Source organism: Ictidomys tridecemlineatus, chromosome 6 (assembly GCF_052094955.1).
Source record: "Ictidomys tridecemlineatus isolate mIctTri1 chromosome 6, mIctTri1.hap1, whole genome shotgun sequence".
NCBI classification, from domain to species: Eukaryota; Metazoa; Chordata; class Mammalia; order Rodentia; family Sciuridae; genus Ictidomys; species Ictidomys tridecemlineatus.
This window is the reverse complement of record NC_135482.1, coordinates 199586937-199612409: the sequence shown is the minus strand read 5'-3', so window position 1 is coordinate 199612409 and position 25473 is coordinate 199586937. Positions and strand designations below refer to the sequence as shown.

Below are 25473 nucleotides of genomic sequence, written 5' to 3'. Positions count from 1 at the left end.
AGAGTGTTGTTATCTGTAACCCCCCTTTGTGTAACTTTTTGGGCTATAAAACTGGGCCACAAAGAAGCCTCAGGGCTGTCCTTGGCTCCCACGATTTTGAGGGGCAAGGCAGCCCGGCCGGTCGAAATAATAAGCTTGCTTTAATTTGATTTTAATTGGAGTCAGTGGTCTTTTCTTGCATCGTGCTCTAACAAAAGCTCGGCAGAGGGAGAGGCCTGAGGCCCTGGCTGAGCCCTTCAGCTCTGTCGGCTGGGCCATAGCTCTATTGCGTGTAGGTGAGGATGATGCAGACTCCAGACTGCTCCCCCACTCCCCAGACCTCAGGCCTCACTGGTCTGGGCTGTCAATTCAAGAGGTCCCCCCGCCCAGAACTAGCAAATGGCACAGCTTGTAAACAGGGGTTTGAGACTAGGCTGGTGAGCAATGAATTTCCAGCCGTCTTCCAGGGCCTGGAGAAGGCTGAGGGGGACACAGGTTGTTCCCCATGTAGGGGCTTGTCCACTTCTACAGACGTTTTTCCACGTCCCCTGCCAGGAGTTCTCAGGAACATTCTGGAACAACTAAGTGCCCACTTAGTTCTCAGAGGCCCAGCAACTGCAGCGCAGAGCTGCGGTGCCTTTCTTTCCTACCATCCAGCGAACGCCCTGTTTCCAGCAGGGATTTCCTCCAGGGTGGGCGGCCTCTTCGGGGCGGGGGGTTCTGGACCCGGACCCTGTCTCAGGACGTTGGAGAGAAGATGTCTTCTTAATTGCCTGGTTGCCCACTGCTGACCCCATTTAAAGTACCCGGGCATGGGGAGGAGGCCGAGGATGCAGAAGTACCCTTTACCTCGCCAGGTTGCCACAACGAACTAAAACCGACGGCCGAGGGCCAGGAACCGAGAGCCACACGTGGTTCTCACGCCCAAATGCTGAAATCCCAGGATGCCACGGCGGCGACGGGACATAGGAGGCGGCGGCGACGGGACATAGGAGGCGGCCGACGGGGTGGCGCGGTCCCCTAGCGGGAGGTGGCACCTAAGAGATCGCAAGGCACCGAGTTCCCACCCGCACGAGGTGCTGCCCTGGACGCGCTGGCGCTCCTTCCAAGGTCCAGCGTATAGTCCCGCTTTGCGGCTACCCGGGGCTGCAGTGGTGCGCCTACCCCAGGCCCATCACACCGGGAGGAGACCCTTGGGTGGACCCAGGGCGGGACGCCACCCCCTCGCTGGCTCAGGGCTCCCGGTCCCCTAACCCCGGGTTTGAGGAGGCCGAACGGGTCCTCGGTGGGCGCGGGATGCAGGCCTCCAACTTGTATATTCTCGGACCCGAAACGGAGGGGAGCTGACGGAAAATGGGGTCTGCGCTTTTTCTCCACAAGAGAACAACACCGGGGCCGCACGGCTGGAATCTAGGGCGCGCGCACGAAGCCAAACTGGATTCCTAGTTGGATTCACAGCCCCTGGTCTTTGCGCACGGCGGAGAGGTCGGGGTAGTTGGAGGAGCAGGTGCACGCGGCCCGCCGCCCCCTCCGCCCGCGGGCTCCCCGCCCACCGCCAGCCCCGGCCCGGGCCCTCCTCCCCTCCCCCCGCCGGCCCCTCCCTCCCCCGCCGGCCCCTCCCCCGGCCCTCCCTCCCCCGGCGCTCCGCGGTCGCCTGGGCCCCGCCCCGCCGGAAGGACAAGCGCGCCCCGGGGCTGGCGGCGCGCTGGGCTGGGGCTCAGCCGTGGCTTGGGCTCTGCCCGGGGTTGGAGTCCGCGCTCTTGTGGGGTCGGCGGTCCGCCCCCATGGAGCCCGCCGAGCGCTTGCAGGCGGCGCGGGCCCGGGTGCCCAGGTGGGTGGCGAAGGACTGAGCCCCGGGGGCTCCGGCGGGGGCGCCGCGCTGACGGTTGCCAGGGAGGATCCCGGACCGAGGGGACTGGAGGCGAGGGTCGGGAGAGATGGGGAGTCGCAGTGAGGCGGGATCGGGGAGGGAGGAGGCCCGGCAGGGACTCGGGGTGTCAGGGAGGGAGGAGCATGAGGCAGAGAGGGGGTCTGCGGGGTGCAGGGTCCGGTGAAGGCGCGACGGGAGGGACGCGGGTCCGCGGGGTGCAGGTCCGGGAGCGCCCGGCCGGGGAGGGGGTGGCGAAAGGAGGAGGGGCCGGTGGGGGGTCGCGCTCCGTGCCGACTCCAGCGGGCGAGGAAACTTGGACTGGAAAACAGAATTTTCTTTGTGTCCAGGGTCGATCCGTATGGGTTTGAGAGGCCTGCAGACTTTGATTACGCAGCTTACGAAGAATTCTTCTCCACGTACCTGGTAATACTCACCAAGAGAGCCATAAAGTGGTCCAGACTTCTAAAGGGCGGCGGCGCGGTCCGGAGAAGCGCCACAGGTGAGGGAGCCAGCGGGTGCACCACCCACCCCCTTCACCGACGGGCGAAGTCCAGCTCCTTCCCGAGGCCGGCGGTGAGGCTGCTTCTCCAGACGCAGCACCCGGAAACAAAGCCCGTCTTCTACCTTCAAAATCAGATGGGGCAGGCTCTCCTTTGCCCCTTCTTCACGGAGAAAGTGGAAGTTGAGGGAGTGGGCCCTGTCCAGACCCCCGTGTTTCCCCGTCACTGTCCAAGCCACAGGTGTTATTTATGTGCAGATCTTTTGTTTCCTTGCTGGGAGTCGCCCGTCCTGCAAAGTGGCTTGACCAGGATGGTGACTTCAGTATTTGTCAAGGGGCAAGGCAGTGTTGGCCTGCAAGAGGCCACATACTACAGACCTCCAGCGCACCAGCAGGGCAGTGCCTGAGTTGGCTTGGGAGTCGCCTCCCAAGAGGGGCCAGTGAGGACTAGGCTTCAAGGGACAGAGCTGGATGAGCCAGATGGTAGAGGTGTGAGGGAGAGTAGACATGAAGCAGAGGACCCTGTACTGGCCTGAGGGCCTAGGGTGCCGCGTGGACAGTGAGCAGACAGAAGCACCTGACTCTTTTTTAAAAATCTTTTTTTTAGTTGTAATTGTACACAGTACCTTTATTTTATTTACTTTTATGTTGTCCTGAGGATCCAACCCAGCGCCTTGCTCCGGCTTGGCTCTACCGCTCAGCCTGCCCCAGCCCCAGCCCCACACCTGACTCTTGAAGGGTTTTAAAGATGTCGGCAGAGTGTTCCTAGGCGGTGCTGGGTTGCGGGAGAGAGGACTGGGGTGGGGAAGCTGGTCCCTGCTCAGCCCCTGGGCTTCTTGCCCCCACTCCCTCCAAGCTTGTTGCTGAGAGGGTGGGTGAGAGGGGGGTAAAGGCTCCCAGTGTAGCATACAAGGCAGAGCCCAAGGGACTGCAGGGGTGGCTCGCCTTGGCTTTACAGCCCTGAAGTCAGGGTCCTGGGTGTCCCACAGGTACCCTGCTGTCCCTTCCTGTCACCTGTTTGTCCATGCTCCAGCAAACACGTACTTTTACTTTTCTTCTTTTGGACTTATTCTTAAAAGTTGTCTTTTAACTTAAGATGTCACATGTTGGTATGCATATCGTGTTTGCACTGTGCGCGATAGGTACAGGTACAGTGTGTGTGTGTGTGTGTGTGTGTGTGGGGTGTACATATATACTTGAAAACATGCAAGATTACGCACATGGGAAACATTCCGGTCACACTAAGGGTTGGAAAATGAAGTTGTTTATTGACTGCTGTAGGCCCCAGCCTCTCATACAAGTGACCACTAGGGACTGTCCAGGTGTCCCCCAAGAGCAGAGGTGCCAGCACACAGGCTTACAACTAATGGCATGAGCTCTGCACCACAGGGGCCCAGTGGGAAGAGTCCCTGAGGGATGTGTCTCCTGTGAGACCAGGGCACGGTCCTTCTGCCTGTGTTTGTTGTTGATCCCATGCTGGGGGGTCTAGCTGGAGCAGGAATAGAAGGCATCTGGGAAGCAGTCTGAATGCAGAATACAAAATGCTCCCAGGCTCTCACTCTAGTCTAGCAGTTTTGCTTTGCTTTGCTTCTTTTGAGCACTATCTTAATTCTTTCTAAAAATTTGACTTAGTTTTTATTGAAGTAGCCTTTTCCTGCTCACATTTCTGTGATTATGGTAATGAGCACAATCACTGTCACAGGACTGGGGGGAGATCATTGTGCCACTCAGGGATGCTCAGCCTGAGGGCTGGGAGCCACCAGCATCAGCCTGAGGTTCTGCTCAGTCTGGTAGGGGTGAGGGGGTCTGCATCCTGTGTGTCCTTGTTGGCACAAGGTGTGGATTCTGGGTCCCTTACTGTGGACGAAAGGCCCTTAGTGCAGGCAAAACTCCAGGTGGACTGTGAGGTCTGAAATAGGAGAAGATCCAGGCTTTCCTGCCAGATGGTCTGGGTGGGTGCAGTTGGGTGGCAGTGTGCTCAGCTTCAGGCCCCGGGGTCACCAGGCGCCCCTCCAGTGTGACGTCGCGCTCACTGGGTGTTTGTCATGTTGTGAAGGCATGTCACCCACCTTTTGTGTGCCCAGTAGCACGGTTACCTACAAATGTTGGCATTCAGTGTGTCTTAAGACACACTTACTCTGCTCAGTGCACTGTTTGCGGGTACAGGGCACACGTTATTTTTCTGTTGTAAGTGTCTGCCAGCAGCCCTATAGCCTGTCGCTCCTGTAGCCTAGAAAGACTGACCTCGGCACACAAGGTTCTGCTCTCCGGTTTCATTTCCTGTCTGGGTGTGAAAGGGACTTCTTTCAGATCTCCTTCAGAGTTGCTTAAGATGTTAACACATCTAAACGAAAATTAAATTACAGTAACATTTTCAAAGACAAATGCCAAAATATGAGACTTTTCTTCCTTTGTCAGGGCAGACAGATGGAAGCTAATTCTCTGGGTACATCTGTGCGCAGGCCCTGCCCTTGGGAGAGGGTCAGTCTGGGAGGACAAGAAACCATTCCATTCCCTGCTGAAGAAACAGTGTAGGTTCAGATAGCAAACTTGTCAAAAAGTAGCAGAAGCTTTTGTTCTGTGTAACCTGCAAGTGTGGCTGCCATTGCCAGAGCCAGCCAGGCCTCGGGCCCCTTGTCCTGCCCCTGACACCAGGCTGTGCTCCGTCTCTCTGTACATTGAGACTGAGCTCCCCAGGTGTGCAGTTATGGTCAGCAGAGCAGTTGTCTCTGGCTTGTTTGTACGGGGGAGAGAATCCAGGAGCATCTTCCTGGGAAGCCACATCCTGGCACTTTATAATTTTTGAGACAGGATCTCTCTGAGCCGCCCAGGTTGGCCTGGAACTTGTAGTGCCCCTGCCTCAGCCTTCCCAGTCACTGGGATTACAGGCGTGCATCCCTGGGCTCAGACAGAGCAGGGGTCTGAAGTCGAAGTTGGTGTGTAGAACCATTTTGCCCTTTCATTCAAAACAAAACAAGACTTTATATTGCCAAATTGTCTTTTAAATTTACAGGAAAACATTTTTACCTGGCTGTATTTCTGTGAGTTTAGACATAGTCTTCACCACAGTGAAGATTCAAAACACTTCTATCACCTTCAGAAATTCTGCTTCTTGCCAACTGTGCTGGTGCAAGCCTGTCATCCCACAGAGGGCTGAGGCAGGAGGATCATGAATTCAGAGCCAGCCTCAGCAACTTGGCAAGACCCCGGCTCAAAATAAAAAATAAAATGGGCGGGGCTGGGGATGTGGCTCAAGCGGTAGTGCTCGCCTGGCATGCGTGCAGCCCGGGTTCGAGCCTCAGCACCACATACCAACAAAGATGTTGTGTCCGCCGAGAACTGAAAAATAAATGTTAAAAATTCTCTCTCTCTCTCTCTCTCCTCTCTCACTCTCTCTTTAAAAAAATAAATAAATAAAAAATAAAATGGGCTACAAATGTGGTTCAGTGACTGGGCACTCATGGGTCCGATCCCTGGTACTGGGGTGTGGGTTTCACCCTGCCATCAGCTCCCCCACTGTTGTAAGTGGGCGGAGCTTGCAAGCGCTTTTGGACACCTTGCATCAGACTCCTGGGACCCTCTTGTGTACTTGGTGGCTGACTCCCTTCCCTGGCTGAGGAGTGACGCACTTTCTGGATCTCTCTAGCCGGCAGTTGATGTTTGGGACCTGCCCAGCCGACCCTGTAAACAGGCAGGTGCTTCTGTGTGAACTTACTTTTTCCTCTCTCTTGGGAAACAACTTAGACTGGATTGCCGGGTCCTGTCGAAGTTTGATTAGTAGGAAACTGCATTTCCTAGCATACGCAGGGCTTTAGGTCCAGTGCCCTCTCCCCACACACAAAACAGGAAAAATCAGTTGCAGATTCTTTTTCTAAACGACTGTTCAATTTTGCATTTCTCCCAAAAGTGTGTGAACGTTCAAGCGGCTACACTTCCTTGTTACAATTTAATTTTTTTAATCCATTCTTTCTTTTGGACAGATTATTCTTTTTTTAATGTTTATTTTTTAGTTGTAGTTGAACACAATACCTTTACTTTATTTTATTTATTTATTTTTATGTGGCGCTGAGGATCAAACCCAGCGCCTCGCACGTGCTAGGTGAGCACTCTACCGCTGAGCTACAACCACAGCCGCTGGACAGATTATTCTATGTGCAACTTTGTCAAAAGACACTTGATTCTGTCTGTGTGAGCCCGTCTCTGGTTCTTTCCTGTGTCCATTAATCCACTTGCGTGACCTTTCACCAACACCATGTTGTTGTTACTGTAGTTATCAGTCTCCCAGCCCATGGGTGGGGCGTTTGTCTGCATTTGCTTGGGTCTTTTGATTCCTTCTGCAGTGTTCAGCATTCAGACCCTGCAGATGCTTCGTTTGGTTTAGACCCTTTTCTGTTACTGTTTGGTGTTATTGTAAATGACACCTTTAAAATTTTTGCTTCCTGGTTGTTCGCTGTTGGTTTGTGGAGACACCCCTGGTTTGCACGTGTCCTTTCTCTGGTTAGAACAGTCCCTGCTGGTGTTGGGACTGACCCCTCTTGATGCTGTTCTGCAAAGAGTGACTAAAAACGTTCAGAGCACTCTGGTCACTGTGCCCTCTGAGGGGTTCTGAGACCCACGACCCAGTTTCAGTACAAATCTACTAATTTGGAGGGAAGGTCAGGTCAAATTATTAGTGTCTGCTTGAATTTTAAGTGGGACAAGCTCCTGCTCTCCTTGTTCACAAACACAGTGATTAGACAAGCTGGCTGAGATGATCTTGTTAGAGCAGGATCCTCGAGGACACTTCTAAGCTGCAAAGAGGATCTCCCAGGTTCTTTGGTTCTTGTGGATGGTGCTTGGCCTGGCCACCCACAGCTCTTGTCAGCCTGCCTGGGAGGCCCCGTGGGCAGTGGGTGAGGCTTGTCCTCCTGGTGCCTGCATCCAGGTGCCCAGGCCCAGATGTTCATAACTGTGGGTCCCTGAAACTTGTGTTAACAACGTTTGTTACTCATGGACCTCCTGTTGGAGCCTGTGAGGTCCTTCCCAGGGCTTAGGATCCTTGTGAAATGTCACTAACTGCACGAATTTCTACTTCTTTTCTTCCTGTTCGGCCAGCTGTTACTATAGCACGACCTGAGGTCTCTCTTGGCTCAGCTTCGGAGGCGCCCTTGTGGGTGGCTGGCTCTGCTGTTCTGAGCCTTGGTGAAGCTGTGCATGATAGCACGAGCAGAACTGCTCACCCCAAGGCCAAGAAGCACAAGAGCAAGAGGACGAGGGGGCCGGGGGCCAGGGTCCCACAGTCCCTGTCGGGCAGAGCGCCCATTGACCCAGGGACCTCTCCGGGCCCCACTCTCAGAGGTGGCACCCTCCCAGAAGTGCCACCTGGGACCAGGCCTTGCCATGTGGCCTTGGGGCGTCTGACGTGCAGACTTTGGCATTCCCTGCAGCGTGGCTACTTCAGAATGGTGTGTCCCTAATGCAGTGGCAGAGGGACACCGCAAAGCCTTGGAAGCTCGCTGTTTTGCAGGCTGATGTCGTGTAGGCACAGGCACCTGGTCTGATCTGATTGGCCTGTCAGTCTCCCTGGGCATCAGTTATCGAGTCTGCTCCTCTGTTTCTGTGGTCATTAGAAGATTACTAATTACTGGCTGGGGATGTGACTTAGTGGTGAGACTCATGCGTGAAACAGGGTTTGATCGCCAGCACAAATGAAATAATGAAAATGAAAATAAAACCACGAGCTGTAGGGCTCAATATACAGGTCAGCCTCAGAACCAGGACTGACCACTAGCACCACCTCCCAAGCGCCCCCAGGTCCGTGTGTGCTCACCTCAGCCCTGCTGGCTCTGCCCTTCAGCCATAGTCCACGTGGGTGCTGTGCTCCTGACTGGGCCCACTGTTCTCACCGCCAGGTCGGTGCCAGCACCTGAGCCTGGTACATGGGGTCCTGTGAGGGCTGCACTGCCTGAAGTTGTGCCTTGGCCCCTGCCAGTCTGCCTGCAGCTCCCAGGAACAGCAGAGGGTCAGCACCTGCCCTCTTCTGCAGAGGGCCATCTCCGCCTGGCCTGGTGCCCACTCAGCCCATGGTCGGCCGCTGAGCTGTGCCCTTTTCTCCATGTGGCTCTGTATCTGCTCAGGCTCAGCACAGAGGGCACAGGGCTGCTGGGGTGAGTCTTCCAGGGCAGGAGCCCGAGGCAGGGCCTGGAGTCTGGCAGAGTCCACAGGGCAGGCAGAAGGGGAGGACCTGGGAGGAGCCTGAAGCCCTGGCCTGTCTCCTCAGGTGCTTGGCGGGGCCGAAGATGAGCAGCCGTGACTGTACCACCTCTCGTGCTGCTCTGTGGGGAGAGGAGTGTGTCTTGGAGAATTTACAGAGTGTGTGTGTGGGCTTGGGGGAAGGCTTGACGTCTGGGCCTTCCGCCCGCGTTGTTTAGGGAGGGCAGGCGTGGGAGCTGAAGGCCCTCAGCCACAGGGGGCACGCTCAGCCCCTCCTGGTTCTAACTCGTGGGCGCTATCTATCCTTTTGGTTCCAGTGAAACGCTATGTCCGGAAAGGGATCCCGCTGGAACACCGGGCCCGTGTCTGGATGGCAGTGAGTGGAGCCCAGGCCCAGATGGACCAGAACCCTGGCTACTACCACCGGCTGCTCCAGAGAGAGCGAAGTTCCTGCCTGGAGGAGGCCATCAGGACAGGTGGGAGCCAGGGCCTGCACGTGGCGGGGTGGTGGACCAGGCAGCTCGGGCAGCAGAAGTGCTGCCCTGTGCGCAGCCCTGAGGCCTGTGGAGAAAGCTGTTGTCAAAGACGCATCAGCTCGTTTTGATTTGAAATCACATTTTGGAGGAAAAATAAACTGAAGCATTCATGGGAAGGACAGTGTTTTTAATCCATCCAGAAAATATTGGAGTGCCTGTTGGCTCACGAGCTCTTCACCCGCTCTCGGGAGGGCAGCAGCCAGCAGCACTGGGCACAGAGAACCAGTCACCAGCAACTCTCAGCTTCTTGCCTCAGGGCCCTTAGTGAGCCCTGAGCTCACGGAACTCGGAGAAGCTCAAAGTGCTGGAAGAGTTTTGACCCAAGTTGAACAGGAGCTGTTTAGGAAATAGATGTCCTCTCCAATTTTAACACCTTTTGAGAAATACAGATGTGAAGGCGACACAGTTTTTAAATGAACCCGTTTATGTTGAAAAACAGGAGGTTGAGGGAGGGGTGGCCCTGACGGGTGCAGGGCTTTGTGCTGCTGCCCTCCTGGGCTCAGGTCCTCAGGCTCCAGCCGTGGGAGCCAGAGGCTGCATCCTGGGCACAGAACAGAAGCCCACCCAGGTCCTCACGCGGCAGGGCAGAGGTGCAGATGGAGGTGGGCACAGGGAGCTCATGGAAGCTGTGCGTAGCAGAGCACATGGAATCCTGCTGTTTGTTGGAAAAGTGATTTTAAAGGTTCTGTTGAGTGTGGTTTGGGATCAGTCTTTTTGTTTTATCGTAGTAAAGGTAAAACATAAAAGTTACCATTTTATTTTGCCAAACTGAAACTGTCCTCACTGGGCACTAACCTGCCTGGCTGCCTGAGGGTCCTCACAGGAGGAATCCCCGCACGTATCCTCCTCTGAGCAGTGGCCTCGAGGTTCCTTGGGGCTGCAGAGGGTCAGGACCCTTCCTTTTAAGGCTGCAGTGTCCTGGGACGTGGGCACCACCTTTAGTTCACCCTTCGGACTCCATGGACACTGGGTGGCTCTCTGCTGAAGTCGCTGCCTCTGGCCCTGGGCTGTGGGCCCAGAAGTAGGCCTGCTCGGTGGTGGTGGCAGGTGGTGGTGGCAGGTGGTGGCTTGGTGTCTAACTTGGAGGCATCTGGATGAACCATTTTACAGGGATCGTAAGGGGGTGTTGGGTGCTCAGGGAGCCTGTGAGCCGTGGCCGCACCTGCACCCGTCCACATCAGCCTTTTCCTTTCCTATAGAACGATGAGAGCAAGGAGAAGCTTCTCCCGGCCAGGGTACCACACAGGAGCATTCACAGCTGTCTCTAGTCTGAAATAGTAAGAGCACCATCTTTTCCCTTGATTCGTTTATTTGAATGTTGACAATTCCAGAAAGAGGTCTCTCGGGGCCTGGGTGGGGATGTGGGACAGGGGTGTGGCCCTAAGACAGGAAGAGGCCCGCAGGGAGGCCACCTCATACAGAAGCCGGCAGTGCCAGTTATCTAGTGCTCCGGACTCGGCTTGTCTCGTATCCCACTCGCTGTGTGCTTGGTGTTCAGAACTGGGAAGCTCAGCTTGTCTGTCCCTTTCTGGTTGAGTCTCCTCTCCTTCGCTGTGTGCTTGGTCTTCAGAACTGGGAAGCTCCCCAGAGCTTAGTGTGTCGTTTCCATGGTCACCCTGGCGCCGGGAGGGCTCTTCCTGGGGGGAGCTGGGACCCAGGTGAGGTGGGCTGTGCTGGTGGGGCCAGTGTGGAAATGGGCCATGAGGGCTGTGGCTCTGGATAGCTGCTGTGCCATCTCTGATCCCAAGAGAAAGGACAGTTAGAACTTGTTGCCTGTGTCCCCAGATTCCAAGAAAGCCCCCCTTCTTCCTGACACAGTGTGCCGTCACCTCAATTGTGCTGACCTTTCCCAGGTTGATTCAAGAGGCAACCAGGGTTAAACCAATCCTGAGGTCCTGCACAGAATCCCACTGCACGGGGTGGACACAGAGGCTTGAGTGGTGACCTCTTTGGTGAATTTCCGTGCAGACCTGAACCGGACCTTCCCGGACAATGTGCGTTTCCGGAAGACGGCCGAGCCCTGCCTGCAGAAGACCTTGTACAACGTGCTGCTGGCATATGGGATGCACAACCAAGGCGTGGGGTACTGCCAGGTGAGCCTTCAGGCCTTCACACCAACACAGGGTCGCTGGGGGAGCCCTGGGCCAATACGTGTGCTGCTGGCACAGGGAGCAAGCTCCGGCTACAGCCAGGCCACCTCCAGGGTTCCCAGGAGAGCACTCAGGCCAGGTACCCGAGGGCCAGCCTGGTGCCGTCATGGGTTGCCAGCTGTAGCCCAGGTCTGCCACAGAGTGGGAAGCAGCTTTTCCTGAGCTGGAGGTTGGGAGCTTCTCATGGCCGTCCTGCTCCCTATAGCTGAGGTCGGCACCCCGTTTCCGGAGAGGATGATGAGTGTGTCCTGAGCTTGGGTGATTTTGGTCCTCCTATCCTGGGCGATGGCTCCAGAAGCCCATGGTCAGTGTCAGGGAACAGGTGTGAACAGATGTCTGCCCAGAGCAGGTCTGGCAGCTTTGGTCCCCACCTGGAGAGCCCTCACATCATTCTCTGGCTGAGCGAGTGGGTTTCAGGGTGAGAGGGTGGCGGCGTCGGCAGGGAGAGGAGCAGAGGAGGCAGAGGACAGGATGGCCTGCTGCTCGTTTCTGGCCGGATGCCGTTGGGCTAGGCTTGTGGGTCACACTGCTGGACGCTGGTGGTGCATGCGTGGAGCTGAGGCAGGATGTCCCTCCATCCTTGGCTTGTTGCTGTTGCCACCCTTTGTCAGGGAACCAGACTGTGGCCCAAAGGAGCTGAAGCAAAATGTCTTTATATCGTTCTACTTTCTGTTCTTTCGGCTTTTAAAAACAGTTTTTACTTTCAAACACAAACACAGTTTTGATGTTGGCATGACAGCGGAGCTCTGCTGCTTGGACCTCACACACTGCGCATTCTCCGAGTTGGCCAACTGAGGCCCTGACAGGCACACACCACGTGGCTGAGACGCAGGTCCATGCTCCTGCATTTCTGGGGCCTGCAAGTCTGAGGTCAGGGCGGTGGGCTGGGTGCCCCGCCCCAGGCTGTGAGCAGGGTCTGTCCCAGCCTCCCCCAGCCTCTGTGGTCGCTGCCGACTTTGGCATCCCTGGGCTTGTAGATGCCACACTCAGATCTCTGGTGCATGGTCCCAGGGCATTCTGCCTGCTTGGTGTCTGTGCCCATGATCCCGTTCTGTAAGGGTCTTCACCCCAGTAGACCCTCACTTACACCAGCAGCAACTGCTGGCACCTTCCCAAGGCACAGGGTGGGTCTCAGCCTGGGAATCCGAGGTGGCTGCCCATGCGCATGGCCTGTGTCAGCATGTCCACCCGCTGTGGCTGTCCCCAGACCCAGTGCACGCCGTCCCTGGGCTCTCGGCAGCAGCGCGCGCCAGCCCCTGCCTTCACAGTCTTGATGCCCCAGTCTCTGTGTTTAGTTTTTAGTTCTGCTGTGCAACTGAGGTGCGGATCTGAGGGTGTGAGAGCCATTTGTGTGCAGCCGGTGTCTGCTCCTGCAAACCCTCGGTGGCACATGCAGGCCAGGCTTGGTGCCACCACAGTGTGCTGCTGCAGCCTCACCTGCATGGCTTCACACTCACCTACTCCTGGTGGAAGTGACGCTGAGCACGCAGCTCAGCCTCCAGGAGTGGAGCCCTTCCCAGAGGGCCACAGGCCTGAAGTTTCTGGAAAGTGCTAGGACTCTCCCAGGAGGGTCTCCACCCAGTTCTCTCAGCCGCCCTGATGGCCCTGGTGGCAGGCCATGACCCTCGCTTTGTGTAATCTCAGCCCTAGGTGTAGAGTCACCTTGGGGGAGAGATGCAGGCCAAGCAAGTGGTCAGATAGCCTTCGGGGAACCAGGGGGGTGGGCTGACCCAGGCAGCCCTCAGAGGGTGGTCTTCAGTGCTCCTCGCATTGCTCAGGGGTTTTAACTGTTAACTTTTTCTTATTTTTATGAAGGTTCAATGAACACAGTACTGCTGGCAGACCTTTAGTTTCTCTAAGATTCTACCAAAAGATTGTTCCAGGCTCATTCAAGTTTTAGGGAAGGGAAGAGAACTGGGGACCTAGTAGCCGCCCAACTAGTACCGAATTGTAAGGCAGTTGAAGACTCAGTGGGACCAGTTGTGGTGGTCCATGCCTGTAATTCCAGTGACTTGGGAGGCTGGGGCAGGAGGATTGCAGATTTAAGGCCAGCCTGGGCAGCTCAGCAAGACCGTCTCAAAATAAAAAGTAAAAAGCTTGGGCGGCAGCTCGGTGGTGGAAGGCCCCTGGGTTGCATCCCTGGTACCGCCAAAAAACAAAACAGAATGTAAAAACCTCAGTGTGAGTTTTGCTTCTCCTTTTTCTGATTTTAGGGAATGAACTTCATAGCAGGATATCTGATTCTCATAACAAAGAATGAGGAAGAGTCTTTTTGGCTCTTGGACGCTCTTGTTGGAAGGATACTGCCTGGTATGTTGGAGCCTCTGCTACGCCTTCCTACCCTGCCTCTGGGTTAGCCAGGCCAGCTGGCTGACCCTCCAGCTCTAGTCTGGCTGACCCTCCAGCACAGCCGTCCTCCTCAAGCTCCCCACATGGGCGTGGGCACCACTGGGCATGGGCACCACTGGGCATGGGCACCACTGGGCATGGGGGGTGGTCTGCTGCAGAGCATGGGTTTGGCTTTGACCATGCGTTCCGCTCTGCTCTTCCTCTGTTGGCCCTTCCCTAGGGAGTGGGGGACTTGTGGAGTCTGAGGATCCCGCAGTCTGCCAGGAGCTGGCCTGGCTGCCCGTGTATTGGTCATTAGGTTTGTGAGTTCTCATCAGCACAATAGCAATCTCTTATTACTACTGTATGCTTTTTAAATCTGTATGCTTTTTAACTTCCTGACAAGTAAGAACAGCTACCAGCTTTAACAAAGCATAGTGCAGACTGTATAGTGTGAGGTCACTTTGGGTAGAGAGGAAGAGCCAGAGCTGTCCCCATGGAAGAGGACGTGGGACAGCTGACTTCCTGTCCCACCCCAGTCTGACACAGGTGCTGGGAAGAGCACTCTGTGCCTGTCCCCAGGAAGGGCATGAGATACGGATGCTCCCACATGTGTTCTCACTGCAGCCCAGGTCGTTTGTGCCACCAGGTAGCCAGACGGCCACAGCACCCCTTTCACAGAGGGACCGCAGGCTTGGGGAGTGTGAGTGTGGGCCTGCTCGCAGGCTCGTGTGCCAGGTGAGGCAGTAGCACCTGGACCTCAGCCCGTGTGCCCCCTGGAAGGGTGCCTGAGCGCACCGTGGTGAGGAGAAGGCAGGCTGAGAGGGGATGCCTCCCTCCCAGCAGCCAGGGCCAGGACAGCGGAGAGGGAACTGCAGCAGGTGCCTCCGGCCCTCGAGGGTGAGGCTGGTGTGCACCAGGTCAGCTCTGTCCTTCCCAACGGGCCTGGCATGGTCCAGGCCTTTTTCCGGGGTCTGGGAAGCACCAGTCCTGTCCTCGGGCAGGTTCTGGACAGCAGCAGCACACCCTCTCATCCCAGTTGCTCAGATCAGCAGGAAACCATGTGGCACCAGCCCGTTGGAGCCCTTGGTACCTCGCCCCCTCTCCAGGAGGCCACTGCACAGAGCAGACTGTGGCTTCCCTGCAGCAAGAAGACTCCTTGTCTCCCAGAGGAGCCCTCTGTGGATCTGTGGCACTGCTGAGAGGGCAGGCTCTGGGATGAGCTGATGCCTGCATGTCCCGAACAGGAGAACATGTAGGTCAGAGGGGAGAAGGGCCAGGCTCCGGCTCCCCTCAGTGGGCAGCGGTGTCGAGCAGAGCTTCATCCCCACGTTGCTGCCTGCGTGGGTTCAGTTGAACCAACTGCCATGGAACAGGTCTCGATTCAGACTCGGAACTCGGATGAAACGTCAGCCAGTGAGAGGAGGGTGGTCCTGCCACTGTGGAGTGCTCTGGGTAGCAGAGGCAGGGACACTGCACCTCCCAAGTCTTGGTCCCGGGCGGCCTGTGTGCTGCTTTTCATCATCTCTTTTTTAATTATATGAGGGATATACACATACATTTTCATTTGGAAAGTTAAAAAAATCTAGTAGGATGACAGTGACAATCTTCCATGAATACATCCCATCTGTCTCCTTCAGAGGTGTTGAGAAAAACAGTCTAACAAAGTTGACTTGACGGACATGCCGAGTTTTCTCTATTGTCCAACCTTGAAGAAACAGATAATTCCTGTTTTATTTAATTTTTATTTTAAAATAAAGCTTAGCCGGGCACAGTAGCATGTGTCTGTGGTCCCAGTTACTCGGGAGGCTAAGGCAGGAGGCTCGTTGGAGCCCAGGTGTTGGAGTCCAGCCTGGATGATATAGCAAGATCCCATCTCAAAAAAATTGGTCTGGGGTGGATCTTGGCTGTTGAGTATCCTTGCCTGGCACACACAAGGCCCTGGGTGTGATTCCTGGCACCACAAAACTCTTTAGAATAAAATCTTGCAGAAAATGGAAAATGAAGAGCCGCTCGTCAGCTCATGTTAGGAAGCCAGAATAGTGTGGCGTCCTGCGTGTAGGCTGGTCTCCCTGAGGCACAGGGGCACGTCCCTGGTAACACACTCAGGGATTGAGCAACTGGAATCTAGAAATGGTTGTGAAGTGAGTTCTTTCTTTTTGTTGTTGTCGAAAGTCATTTTATCCCAGGAATGCCAGAATGACTTAATCATTTCAAAGAGTCCAGGGCAAGACAGGCCAAGAAAAGTTTAAAGAAGGAAACTGGCGGTTGATTGATGCTCAAGGTATGTGGAGTTACTTTGTCTACGGGTAAAGACATGTGTGGAACAGAACTGAGAAGCCCAAGCCAACTGGTCTGTGGCTGCATCTGCCATATGTTGGAATGTCTTGTATAAGGCACATCAATGAATGGAGAAATAACTGTTTAAAACACTATTCTGTGACAGTTGACTGTCTACATGGAAGAAAGCAAAATTAGGTCCTTATTCGATTCCAGATGGTTCAGAATTTCACAGTTAAAAAGTCAGAGCTCTGGGGCTGGGGATGTGGCTCAAGCGGTAGTGCGCTCGCCTGGCATGCGTGCGGCCCGGGTTCGATCCTCAGCACCATATACAAACAAAGATGTTGTGTCTGCCGAAAACTAGAAAATAAATATTAAAAAATTCTTTCAAAAAAAAGTCAGAGCTCTGAAGCTCAGAGAAGAAGAGTGGTTTGTGAGGCTGCAGTGAGATGAAATTCTGGAAGGCAACTCAAAAGCATAGAAGACACTGAGAATCTCAGTCACATGAAAATAAGCCAGTCTTGGAGACAGATGACAGAAGCAAGTGGCTTCTAGTTTGGAGAAGACATCTGGTCCATGCGATGAACCAAGGGCTGTGGATCTGGATTGTCTTAAGAATTCCTAAAGATCTGGGAGAGGACAGCATCAGAGGAAGGAAATGGCCAACAGTTGATTCACAGACAGGCACCTGGATGGCCCACGGACTTAGGCAGAGGTGGTTCAGCCTTCAGCAGGCCAGTGCCAAGCAATGTCCCCAGCTGTGGAGCCACTGAAACCTGGCAGGAGTCATCTGCATCCCTGAGAACAGGTGTCAGTGCAATTCAAGAGGAGGACCCTGGAGAACAGAATGAGTAACCTGCACACCTCCTACCAGAGACTCCTGCACTGTGGCCAGTCCTTGGCCGCCCCCGACTGTCTCAGCCCAGGTTTTGGGCCAGAGCCCCTCTCATCCCAGTTGCTCAGATCAGCAGGAAACCGTGTGGCACCAGCCCGTTGGAGCCCTTGGTGCCTCGCCCCCTCTCCAGGAGGCCACTGCACAGAGCAGATTGTGGCTTCCCTGCAGCAAGAAGACTCCTTGTCTCCCAGAGGAGCCCTCTGTGGATCTGTGGCACTGCTGAGAGGGCATTGGAATGCTGTGATGAGCTGACGCCTGCATGTCCTGAAAGACTGAATGCAGGGGAACAGGTCCTTGATGGCACACCTCAGCTCTGGCCAAGATGAGCACTAAGGCACGCTCTGCAAGGTCACAGCTCCAGTCCCAGGAGCAGAGGAGGGTTGGTGTGGGCTGGTGGTGCCCTGATGGCCTCAGCCAGGGCTGAGCAGGACTCCACACTCTTCTGGTGGGCTTCCCCATGACTGCCCATCCCGAGCCTGGTGCTTCCTGGGGGAGTACTGCCCTTGCTGAGTATGAGTTGGGCCTCCGTGTGGGCATCCAACTACAGACAAGCCCAGCTCCGCCACGGAACAGTCAGGTAGCACAGACTCGCTCCGACCTCTTCTCCCAGCATGCTGTCTCTGGCAGAGCAGAGGACCCAGCACGGTGGCCAGCCAGGACCTTAAGAGCCCAGCATGCCCGGGTGCCTCACCTCCCAAAGGACGGTCTGGGACTTGATCTCCCTGCCAGGCAGAGGAGGGAATATTACATGTTTTTTTTTTTTTTCCTTAGTTAAATTCTACAGTATTGTGCTCTAAAAAAAATCAATCTATCATTTCTATGATAATAGGATTAGGACTTGGCAAAAAAAATACAAAGAGTAAAAATGTTTTATGTTTACTCATTTTCATAAGAGACAGGGTCTTATTATGTTGTGTTGGGACTGCAGGTGTGTGCCATCATGACTGGTTGAATCTCTTTAAAAATCTCTATTTTTATTGCTATCTAGTGAGCTACTTACATATATTTTTTTTTTTTAATGTTTCAGTACCAAGGATTGAACATAGGGGCACTGAAACACTAAACCTCATCCCTGGCCCTTGGTTATTTTTTATTTTTTGGTACTGGGGATTGAACTCAGGGTCACTCCACCACTGAGCCATAACCTTAGCAACCCCCTCCCCCTTTCTTTATGGTGCTGGGGATTGAACCCATGGCCTTCTGCGTGTGAGGCAAGAACTCTACCAACTGAACTAGATTCCCCAGCCCCCAAGCCCTTTTTTGTTTTATTTGGAGACATGGTCTCACTAAATTGCTCAGTGCCTCGCTGTTGCTGAGGCTGGCTTTGAGCTTGCTATCCTCCTGTCTCAACCTCCTGAGTCGCTGGGATTACAGGCAGGCGCCACTGCACCCAGCTTATTTTAAAAATTTTGACAGTCTTGCTGAGTTTCTTAGGGCCTTACTTAGCTGCTAAGGCTGGCCTTGAACTTGGAATCCTCCTTCTTCAGCCTCCAGAGATGCTGAGTTACAGGTTTGCACCACTGTGCCCAACTGAGTTAGTTCTTTTTGAAGGCAGGAGGATAGCAAGTTTGAGGCCAGCCTCAACAACTTGGACCCCATCTCAAAATTTTAAAATATTTATTTATTTATTTTTAAAGAGAGAGTGAGAGGAGAGAGAGAGAGAGAATTTTTTTAATATTTATTTTTTAGTTCTCGGCGGACACATCTTTGTTGGTATGTGGTGCTGAGGATCGAACCCGCGCCACACGCACGCCAGGCGAGCGCGCTACCGCTTGAGCCACATCCCCAGCCCCATCAAAATTAAAAAAATATTTAAAAAGGGCTGGGAATGTTGCTCAGTGGTAGAGTGCCATAGGGTTCAAACTACTACTACACAAAAACTAAGTAAACCTAAAAAAAAAAAAAAATGCAATGTCCCCTCATCTTGTGGACAGCCCCCGGGACCCTCCCCTAGGCCTGGAACCTTTGGTAGTACTGAGCCTGTGTTTCACCGTACACACAGACCTGTGATGAAGTGTGTGAGTCGGGCAGACGACTGTAACTGTATGCGGTGACAAAGGCTGGGTGAAGGAGGCCTCCCTCTGTGCTCGCCCTTCTTGAGGCCATGAGGCCATGGAGCAGGGTGGGGAAGTGGCCCTGCAGCAGAGACTGGGAACCATGGCTGTTGCTACTGACGGTGCGGCTGAGGATGGTCCTCCTCGGGGAAGAGGGCCCCGAGTGTGGAAGGGCAGCTGCTGGTCCTGTGGCCCTGTTGTGTCCTGGGTGGACACATGTGCCCGCCTTCCCTTTGTCTTGGGCCAGAGACCCTAACGTTGACACTTAGGGTCAGGAGTGGGCCGTGTAGAAGGCCCCCGCCCCAGCGAAATGTCTTCAGGGCTCCGTTTCATTCCCTTCCTCCTCCATCCCTGGGAAGCAGCACAGTTTTGGGGGGAGGAAGGCTCCTGAGTCCTGCTCCTGAGGGGTGGGAGTGGGGGGTTGAGACCCCATAGACTCGGCCCTGGGTCCTGGAGCGTCTGAATTGGGATGTGGCTGTGCACACGGGTATCAGTGAGGGTGAGTGGGGGTGCAGCCCTGGGCATCAGTTCTGGAGGACATCGATGCACTGATGGAAGGGCAAGGCGCCCCCCCTGGGAAGAGGCCACATGCTTCCTATGCCCCAAGCATGTCACAGCTGTACCTGGGCCACCCTCCATGACACAGTGTCCCCATCGAGTGCCCAACACTGCCTGTGCCCAACGTCCATCTGGTGGGTGCAACTGGGTGCCAGTGTGGACTGCCCTGGAGTTGGGGTGAGTTGCGTGGCCACAGTTTTATGCCCATTGGGTGGTTAGCAGCCCCAGGTGGCATCGGGTCTTAATGGTTCTGTCGTTTTCCTTTGGGGTGGCTTAGCACAGAGGCCCGCCGCCTCTCCCCTCCCACCTTCAGCAGGAGCCTGCTGTGGCCCTGAGGATGGGGAGGTTTGACCCACCTTTCATCCTCGTCTAACTGAGAGCACAGCTGGAGCCCCATGTGGGAGTGTGATGCCAGCCCTCATGGTGCTTCTCACGGAACGCTGGCCAGAAGAGAGTCCAGCAACGGAGGACGGGTCACAGGCACTGGACCTCAGCCTTGGGGCTCCAGGGCACTAGTACCTGGCCCTGGCCCAGCTGTGCCTGCTGGCCGCAGACCCTCATGGAACACCAGCAGTGCAGCCCTGCCAGCACCTTCCACACTCAGGGAAGGGAAGGCGTCATGAACTTACTTTAATCCTGCCCTTGGAGACCGCCACAGCCCCTCAGCCCCATGAGGTCAGGGTATGAGTTTAGCGCCTCTATTTATGGAAGTTGTTCTAAGCCTCTCTGTCCTGGGACCAAGGTCGCACTGCACCTTGTAAATCGCCTCTTGCTTGTTGCTCTGCTCAGCTCAGCTCAGCTCCTTGCAGGGTCTGATGACGGATGGGGGGTTGCTGTGCCTCTCTTCCAGCTAAATAGCATGCTCTCGGTCACGAAGGCAAAGACAGTAAACAGCTCACGCTTTGAAGAGATCCATGCAATATCAAGATAGGAAGGGGGTTCAGAAATCCCTGGCATTTCTTAAAATCTTCAGGTACTTTCATTTCAAACATCTTTGTTGTTTGCTTACTCTGAGAATCAGTCATGTGCCGGCATCTGTAATGACTGTTTCAACCAAGACACCAAGTCCGCCTAGCCGCACCTCCTACTTGGTTAAGCAGCCACGTGGCAGGTGGCCAGAAGGCCTGCTGCGGCTTCTGCTGTGACAGTATGAGGATAGCCTACTGTGTTCTTTTTTTTTCAGGGGGAGTACTGGGGATTGAGCTCAGGGGCACTGAGCACTGAGCCATATCCCGACCCTATTTTGTATTTTATTTAGACAGGGTCTCACTGCATTCCTTAGTGCCTTACTTTTGCTGAGGCTAGCTCCTGAGCTACTGGGATTACAGGCGTGTACCACCATGCCTGGCTACTGCATTCTTCTATATCACAAATTGAGCATTAAAACTTACTAAAGTGTGTCACATTAACTTTAAAAATCAAGTAGGAGGGGCTGGGGTTGTGGCTCAGTGGTGGAGCGCTCGCCTAGCATGCACGAGGCACTGTGTTCAAATCCTCAGCTCTACATAAATGTAAAATAAAGGGGCTGGGAATGTGGCTCAATTGCAACAAGCAATGCTCGCCTGGCATGCATGTGGCCCGGTCGATCCTCAGCACCACATACAAAGATGTTGTGTCCACTGAAAACTAAAAAAAAAATATATTAAAATTCTCTCTCTCTCTCTTAAAAAAAAAAAACACAATGGTTTCTTTAAAAAAAAAAGTAAAATAAACATATTGTGTCCACCTAAAAACTAAAGAATAAATATTTTTTTAAAAAATCGAGTAGGAAACCCAGAAATTCTGTGGTAAGACAAATGTCCATTCAAAGGAAGATAGAATGCTATTTAGAAGTGTTTGAGTGTGAATTCTATTTTGTTGGGGTAAAGCACAGCATGAAATGAACCATTTCTGTGTTCGCCTTAGGAGCATTAGTGACAACTGAATTTGGGGGCCCTTTGGATTAAGGAGAACTTGCTCCTGCTAAGAGAGAGAAGTCCAAGGGCTGCAGCCCACATCCTGACAGGCACTAAAGTAGCCAGGTGTGGAGTAGCCAGATGTGAACACCTGGGTGTGCACAGGCCTGTGGACTGCATGTTCCTGTCCATGGTCTCGCCTCTCCACCTGATCTCCTTTAAAGTCCTGCTCACTTTCAGGTGTTTTGAACCTATTAAGTTTCTTCTGTCTTCCTTCAAAGCCAGCTTTGAATAAAACCTTTTTTTCTACCAAATTGACTCTGAATATTTTGCAAGTAGCAGGGGCTGCAGTCTCATCTTCTGCCCCCATTGCTGTGCCTGTCACCTTCTGTCTGCAGTAAGTGCTGACTCCTCTCCCCTCCACCCGATCATCTGTCTCTGAGTGAGGACTTAGGGACCTCTTAGAAGAGGGGTCATAGGGCTGGGGTTGTGGCTGAGTGGTAGAGAGCTTGCCTAGCACCTGTGAGGCCCTGGGTTTGATTCTCAGCACCACGTATAAATAAAATAAAGGTCCATCAACAACTAAAAAAAAATTTTTTTTTTTAAAAGAGGGGTCACATAGTGTGTGTCTTTCTTGAACAGGCTCATTTCACTGAGCACGGTGTCAAGAACCATGACCTGTTGTGGCCTGTGTCAGAATCCCTCTCATTTTAAGTCTGGATAATGTTTCATCATATGGTCATCTGTCCGTGTGTCTATTGATGCACACCTCTTAGCAGTTGTGAACAGCACAGATGTGAACACCTGGGTGTGCAAACATCTTTTTCAGTCTTTTCCTGCCTGAAGATTTTAACTAATGCCCAATGGGACCTGAGTGGGTAGCATCTGGCCCAGACCCCTGGTGCCCCATGGCTGTCCTGGGGGCCTTGCTTTGGGAGTTGCTCACAGGTGCTCCTGGACTATGGTCCTTCTTCCTGGGAGAGCCCTGTCTCCACTCTCAGCTCAGAGGCAAGCGAGGCCTTCAGGGCACCAGTGGCTTGCCAACTGTGCCTGAGTCTCTTGGTTTCCCTCCCCCTCTGGCAGATTACTACAGCCCTGCAATGCTGGGCCTGAAGACTGACCAGGAGGTCCTTGCGGAACTGGTGAGGCTGAAGATGCCAGCGGTGGCAGCCCTGATGGAGGGACATGGTGTGCTGTGGACCCTGGTGGTGTCCCGATGGTTCATCTGCCTGTTTGTGGACATCCTGCCGGTGGAGGTGAGCACCTCCATGGGCCCCGGAGCATGTGGGCTGCTGCCTGAGTGACGTGGGTCTATGTCTCCACAGACAGTGCTGCGCATCTGGGACTGCTTATTCAACGAGGGCTCCAAGATCCTCTTCCGGGTGGCCCTGACTTTGATCAAGCAACACCAGACATTCATCCTGGAAGCCACAAGCGTTCCAGACATCTGCGACAGGTTCAAGCAGATCACCAGAGGGAGCTTTGTGACCGAGTGCCACACATTCATGCAGGTGAGTTTTGTAGGTGATGACCCATTGGGGCCCCCTCTGCCTGCCCGGGTGCCAGACCTGGGCTTCTACTGGGCCCCTCTCCCGGAAGGACTATGCCCTCTTCCCGCTGTAGCCATGCCTTCTCTCCTGTGGCCTGCCGAGGTGGGGGCATGATTCCCCTCTTACCCATCCATGTCCCAGGCTGCCTCTGACCATGTAGAGGATCAGATCAGGGCTCCCTGGGTCAGAAGGGTGGGCACAAGAACATAGACCCGCTTACCAGTGCTTTGGTGTCCTGGGGCCTGGGAGAGTGGCACCATGTTATCCAGGCTTGGCCTTACTGTGTCCTCTCACTCTTGTCCAGAGCCTGGTTCAGGGCTCTCCTGACCATCCTGCCTGCAGCAGGCCATTTCTTTTCAACCTTCATGCTTTTGACTTCACCCTTGGCCAGATGGGCTGCCCCTGTGTGTGGTGCCTGGAAGGGCGGCTCCCTGCTGAGTCCCAAGCCTGAGTGTGCAGACAAACTCAAGTGGGGTCTGCACTGTCAAGCGTTCTGGGGGCAGGGGTTGTGGGGACTGGGCAAGGCTGTGAGCAGAGCCTCTCAGTGGGCATGACCCTGTCAGGACCAGACCAAATGCAGAGCTTAAGGGGCCTTTGTAACATTGTAACTATTTATCTTGAGATACAGATTCAAAGGAAGTCCGGGAGGCACCCTGGGGTCCATCCCACCTAGCCTTGGTTAGGTACCAAGAGAGCTGGAGGCAGTTTTGGGAGCCCTGCAAGCTGGCTGTGGGCATGCACTCTTTCAGAAAGAGCAGGCACATGTGGCCAAAGTCTCCACTGGCTCTGCCTGCTCCCTTGGGGCGGGTGGTGCCAGTGAGCGGCCTGGCTGCAGGTCGAGCCCTTTGATGTGGGCACAGCCTATGGCAGGTGGACTCCTGCCCCCAGAGGCTCTGGCACAGGCTGCACCTTCCTTCTCTCCTGTGTGGCTGAGTGTGGCCACCGCCTTGTGCAAGTGGTTCTGCTGGGACCAGACACACCCTCCATGCACAGGACCAAAGAGGAGACTGAGCGCTGTGAGGAGCAGCAACTCATGTGAACCTCTAACCTAGAGTTAACACCACTGTGGCTAGCTCTGGTCACTAGGAACTAGTGCCTTTGGAGGGGCAGTGTTGGCCCTTGGAAGCTGTTGCTGGCTCAGGGCTCCTCCAGGAGATGTTCCAAGGGAAGTGCAAGCAAGCGCAGGGCTATGGTTGCTTTCACGGAGCACTGAGAACACTGGCCCTGGGGAAGCAGGGGCAGAGACTTGACGAGAGAGGTCCCAAAGCCTTCCCTCCAGGCTGACAGCAGCCTCAAGGACCTCAGGGGCCTCGCCCACTGAGTGCCCCAGGATGGTTCTCCTAGGTGGCTGCCAGCGGCCCCTCCTGTTCCAGAAGCAGCCTTTTGTTCCTGCTGCCATGAGCGTTTTATAATCCACGTTGGAAAACACAATTTGATTCTTTTTACACTACCAAATATTTCCACTGTGGGTTCTATGGGCTTTAGGGTCCAAATGTTCTTCCCATTGGTGAAAATAGGCTGCGGCCATGAATGGTTTGTTAGACGGCATCAGGCAACCTCAGGATCACTTCAGATTGTGATGCCAAGTTAGAAAGACCCACTCAGGAGTTTCTGGGTACGAATGGGGCTGCCATGAGGATGTAGGGTGTCAAGGATGCCCAGGGCAGACAGGGCCAGCCTGGCAAGGGCCTGGGCAAACCCTGAGATGCTGTAGCCAGCAGAGCTCTGCCCCCTGCTCAGGACAGTGTAGGGGCCTTAGTGCCCTCAAGTCTCAGCTGTATCCAGGGCATGACCAAGTCCCAGCCCCAAATGCCCCAGGACCAGGAAGCACTCACAGGGCTTCCATGCTGCCCAGGCAGGGCACATGGGGACATCTAGGGACTGGTGGTCTTGGCTGTTCTCAGGATTGTTGCAGTTTTCAGTGTTCCTGCCCCCCAACAGCCACAGTGCTGTGCACATGGAGCCAGGCCCTCACCCAAGTTCCACCTCCATGTGTGTTAGCTGCTGGCCACTGGGCTCCCAGCTCCCCCTCACAGCCTGAGTCCTCGTCTTTGTGGTGTGCAGTGTCCCTTGCTGAGCACAGGGATCACGAAGGGTATATGTGGCCCAAGATGGCCAGTGTTGCATGCAGGTGACCCCTGGCTTCCAGGTGAACTGACAGCCCGGCCCTGCAGTGTCTACCAGGCTGACTACTCAGGCCCACCGTGAGCATGGCTGCCTAGGTGTTGGGGGTGGAGGGCAGGGGCTGTGGTCATTGTGGGCCTGCCCCCCTCAATTGGCCCTACAGGGAAGGCTCTGCCCTGAGGTAGCTCTGGTGAGCACTGGCAGGTGGCTTTGTCCTGGTGCCGTTCCACATAAGGTGGGAATGTATTTTTTGGCTGATTTGTTTTTAAATTGTTTCTCTTCCAGAAAATATTCTCAGAGCCAGGGAGCTTGTCCATGACGACCATCACCAGGCTGCGTGAGAGCCGCCGTGCTGCACTGCTGGCACAGGGCTGACAGGCTCCCTCTTCCCTGCCCCGCTGCCCGTGGGCCCATGACCATTCCTAGTGCTCCCTTGTCACGTTGTGAATGCCTGACGTCACTGCACTGCAGCGGCAGGTCTAGAGAGACCTCCGATCCCGTCACTCAGGCTGTGAGATCCTAGATTCCGACAGCATTTGTATTTAATAAAGGGTGAGCACTGA

The 25473-nt window shown here is 54.6% G+C and overlaps 1 protein-coding gene across 2 annotated transcripts; it reads left to right on the top strand.

Moving 5' to 3' along the window:
- Nucleotides 1–1635: 1635 nt before the first annotated feature.
- Grtp1 (growth hormone regulated TBC protein 1) lies at nt 1636–25473 on the top strand. 2 transcript variants are annotated; one of them, XM_005316973.5, is made up of 8 exons: nt 1636–1810; nt 2197–2348; nt 8858–9016; nt 11045–11169; nt 13440–13536; nt 22320–22492; nt 22562–22747; nt 25196–25473. In XM_005316973.5, exons 1-8 carry the CDS (start codon nt 1764–1766, stop codon nt 25283–25285), a joined length of 1029 nt encoding a protein of 342 aa, XP_005317030.2. In that variant the 5' UTR covers nt 1636–1763; the 3' UTR covers nt 25286–25473. The 2 variants fall into 2 exon arrangements, with proteins under 2 accessions (XP_005317030.2, XP_077872495.1); XM_078016369.1 differs by lacking the exons at nt 1636–1810; nt 2197–2348 and adding an exon at nt 6018–6039.

Bases quoted from the DNA above. Each gene is read 5' to 3' on its own strand.
- Grtp1 (XM_005316973.5), top strand. From the start codon at position 1,764: ATGGAGCCCGCCGAGCGCTTGCAGGCGGCGCGGGCCCGGGTGCCCAG. The intron at 13,537-22,319 runs GTATGTTGGAGC...CCCCTCTGGCAG, and splicing joins TGTTGGAAGGATACTGCCTG to ATTACTACAGCCCTGCAATG. The intron at 22,748-25,195 runs GTGAGTTTTGTA...TTTCTCTTCCAG, and splicing joins AGTGCCACACATTCATGCAG to AAAATATTCTCAGAGCCAGG.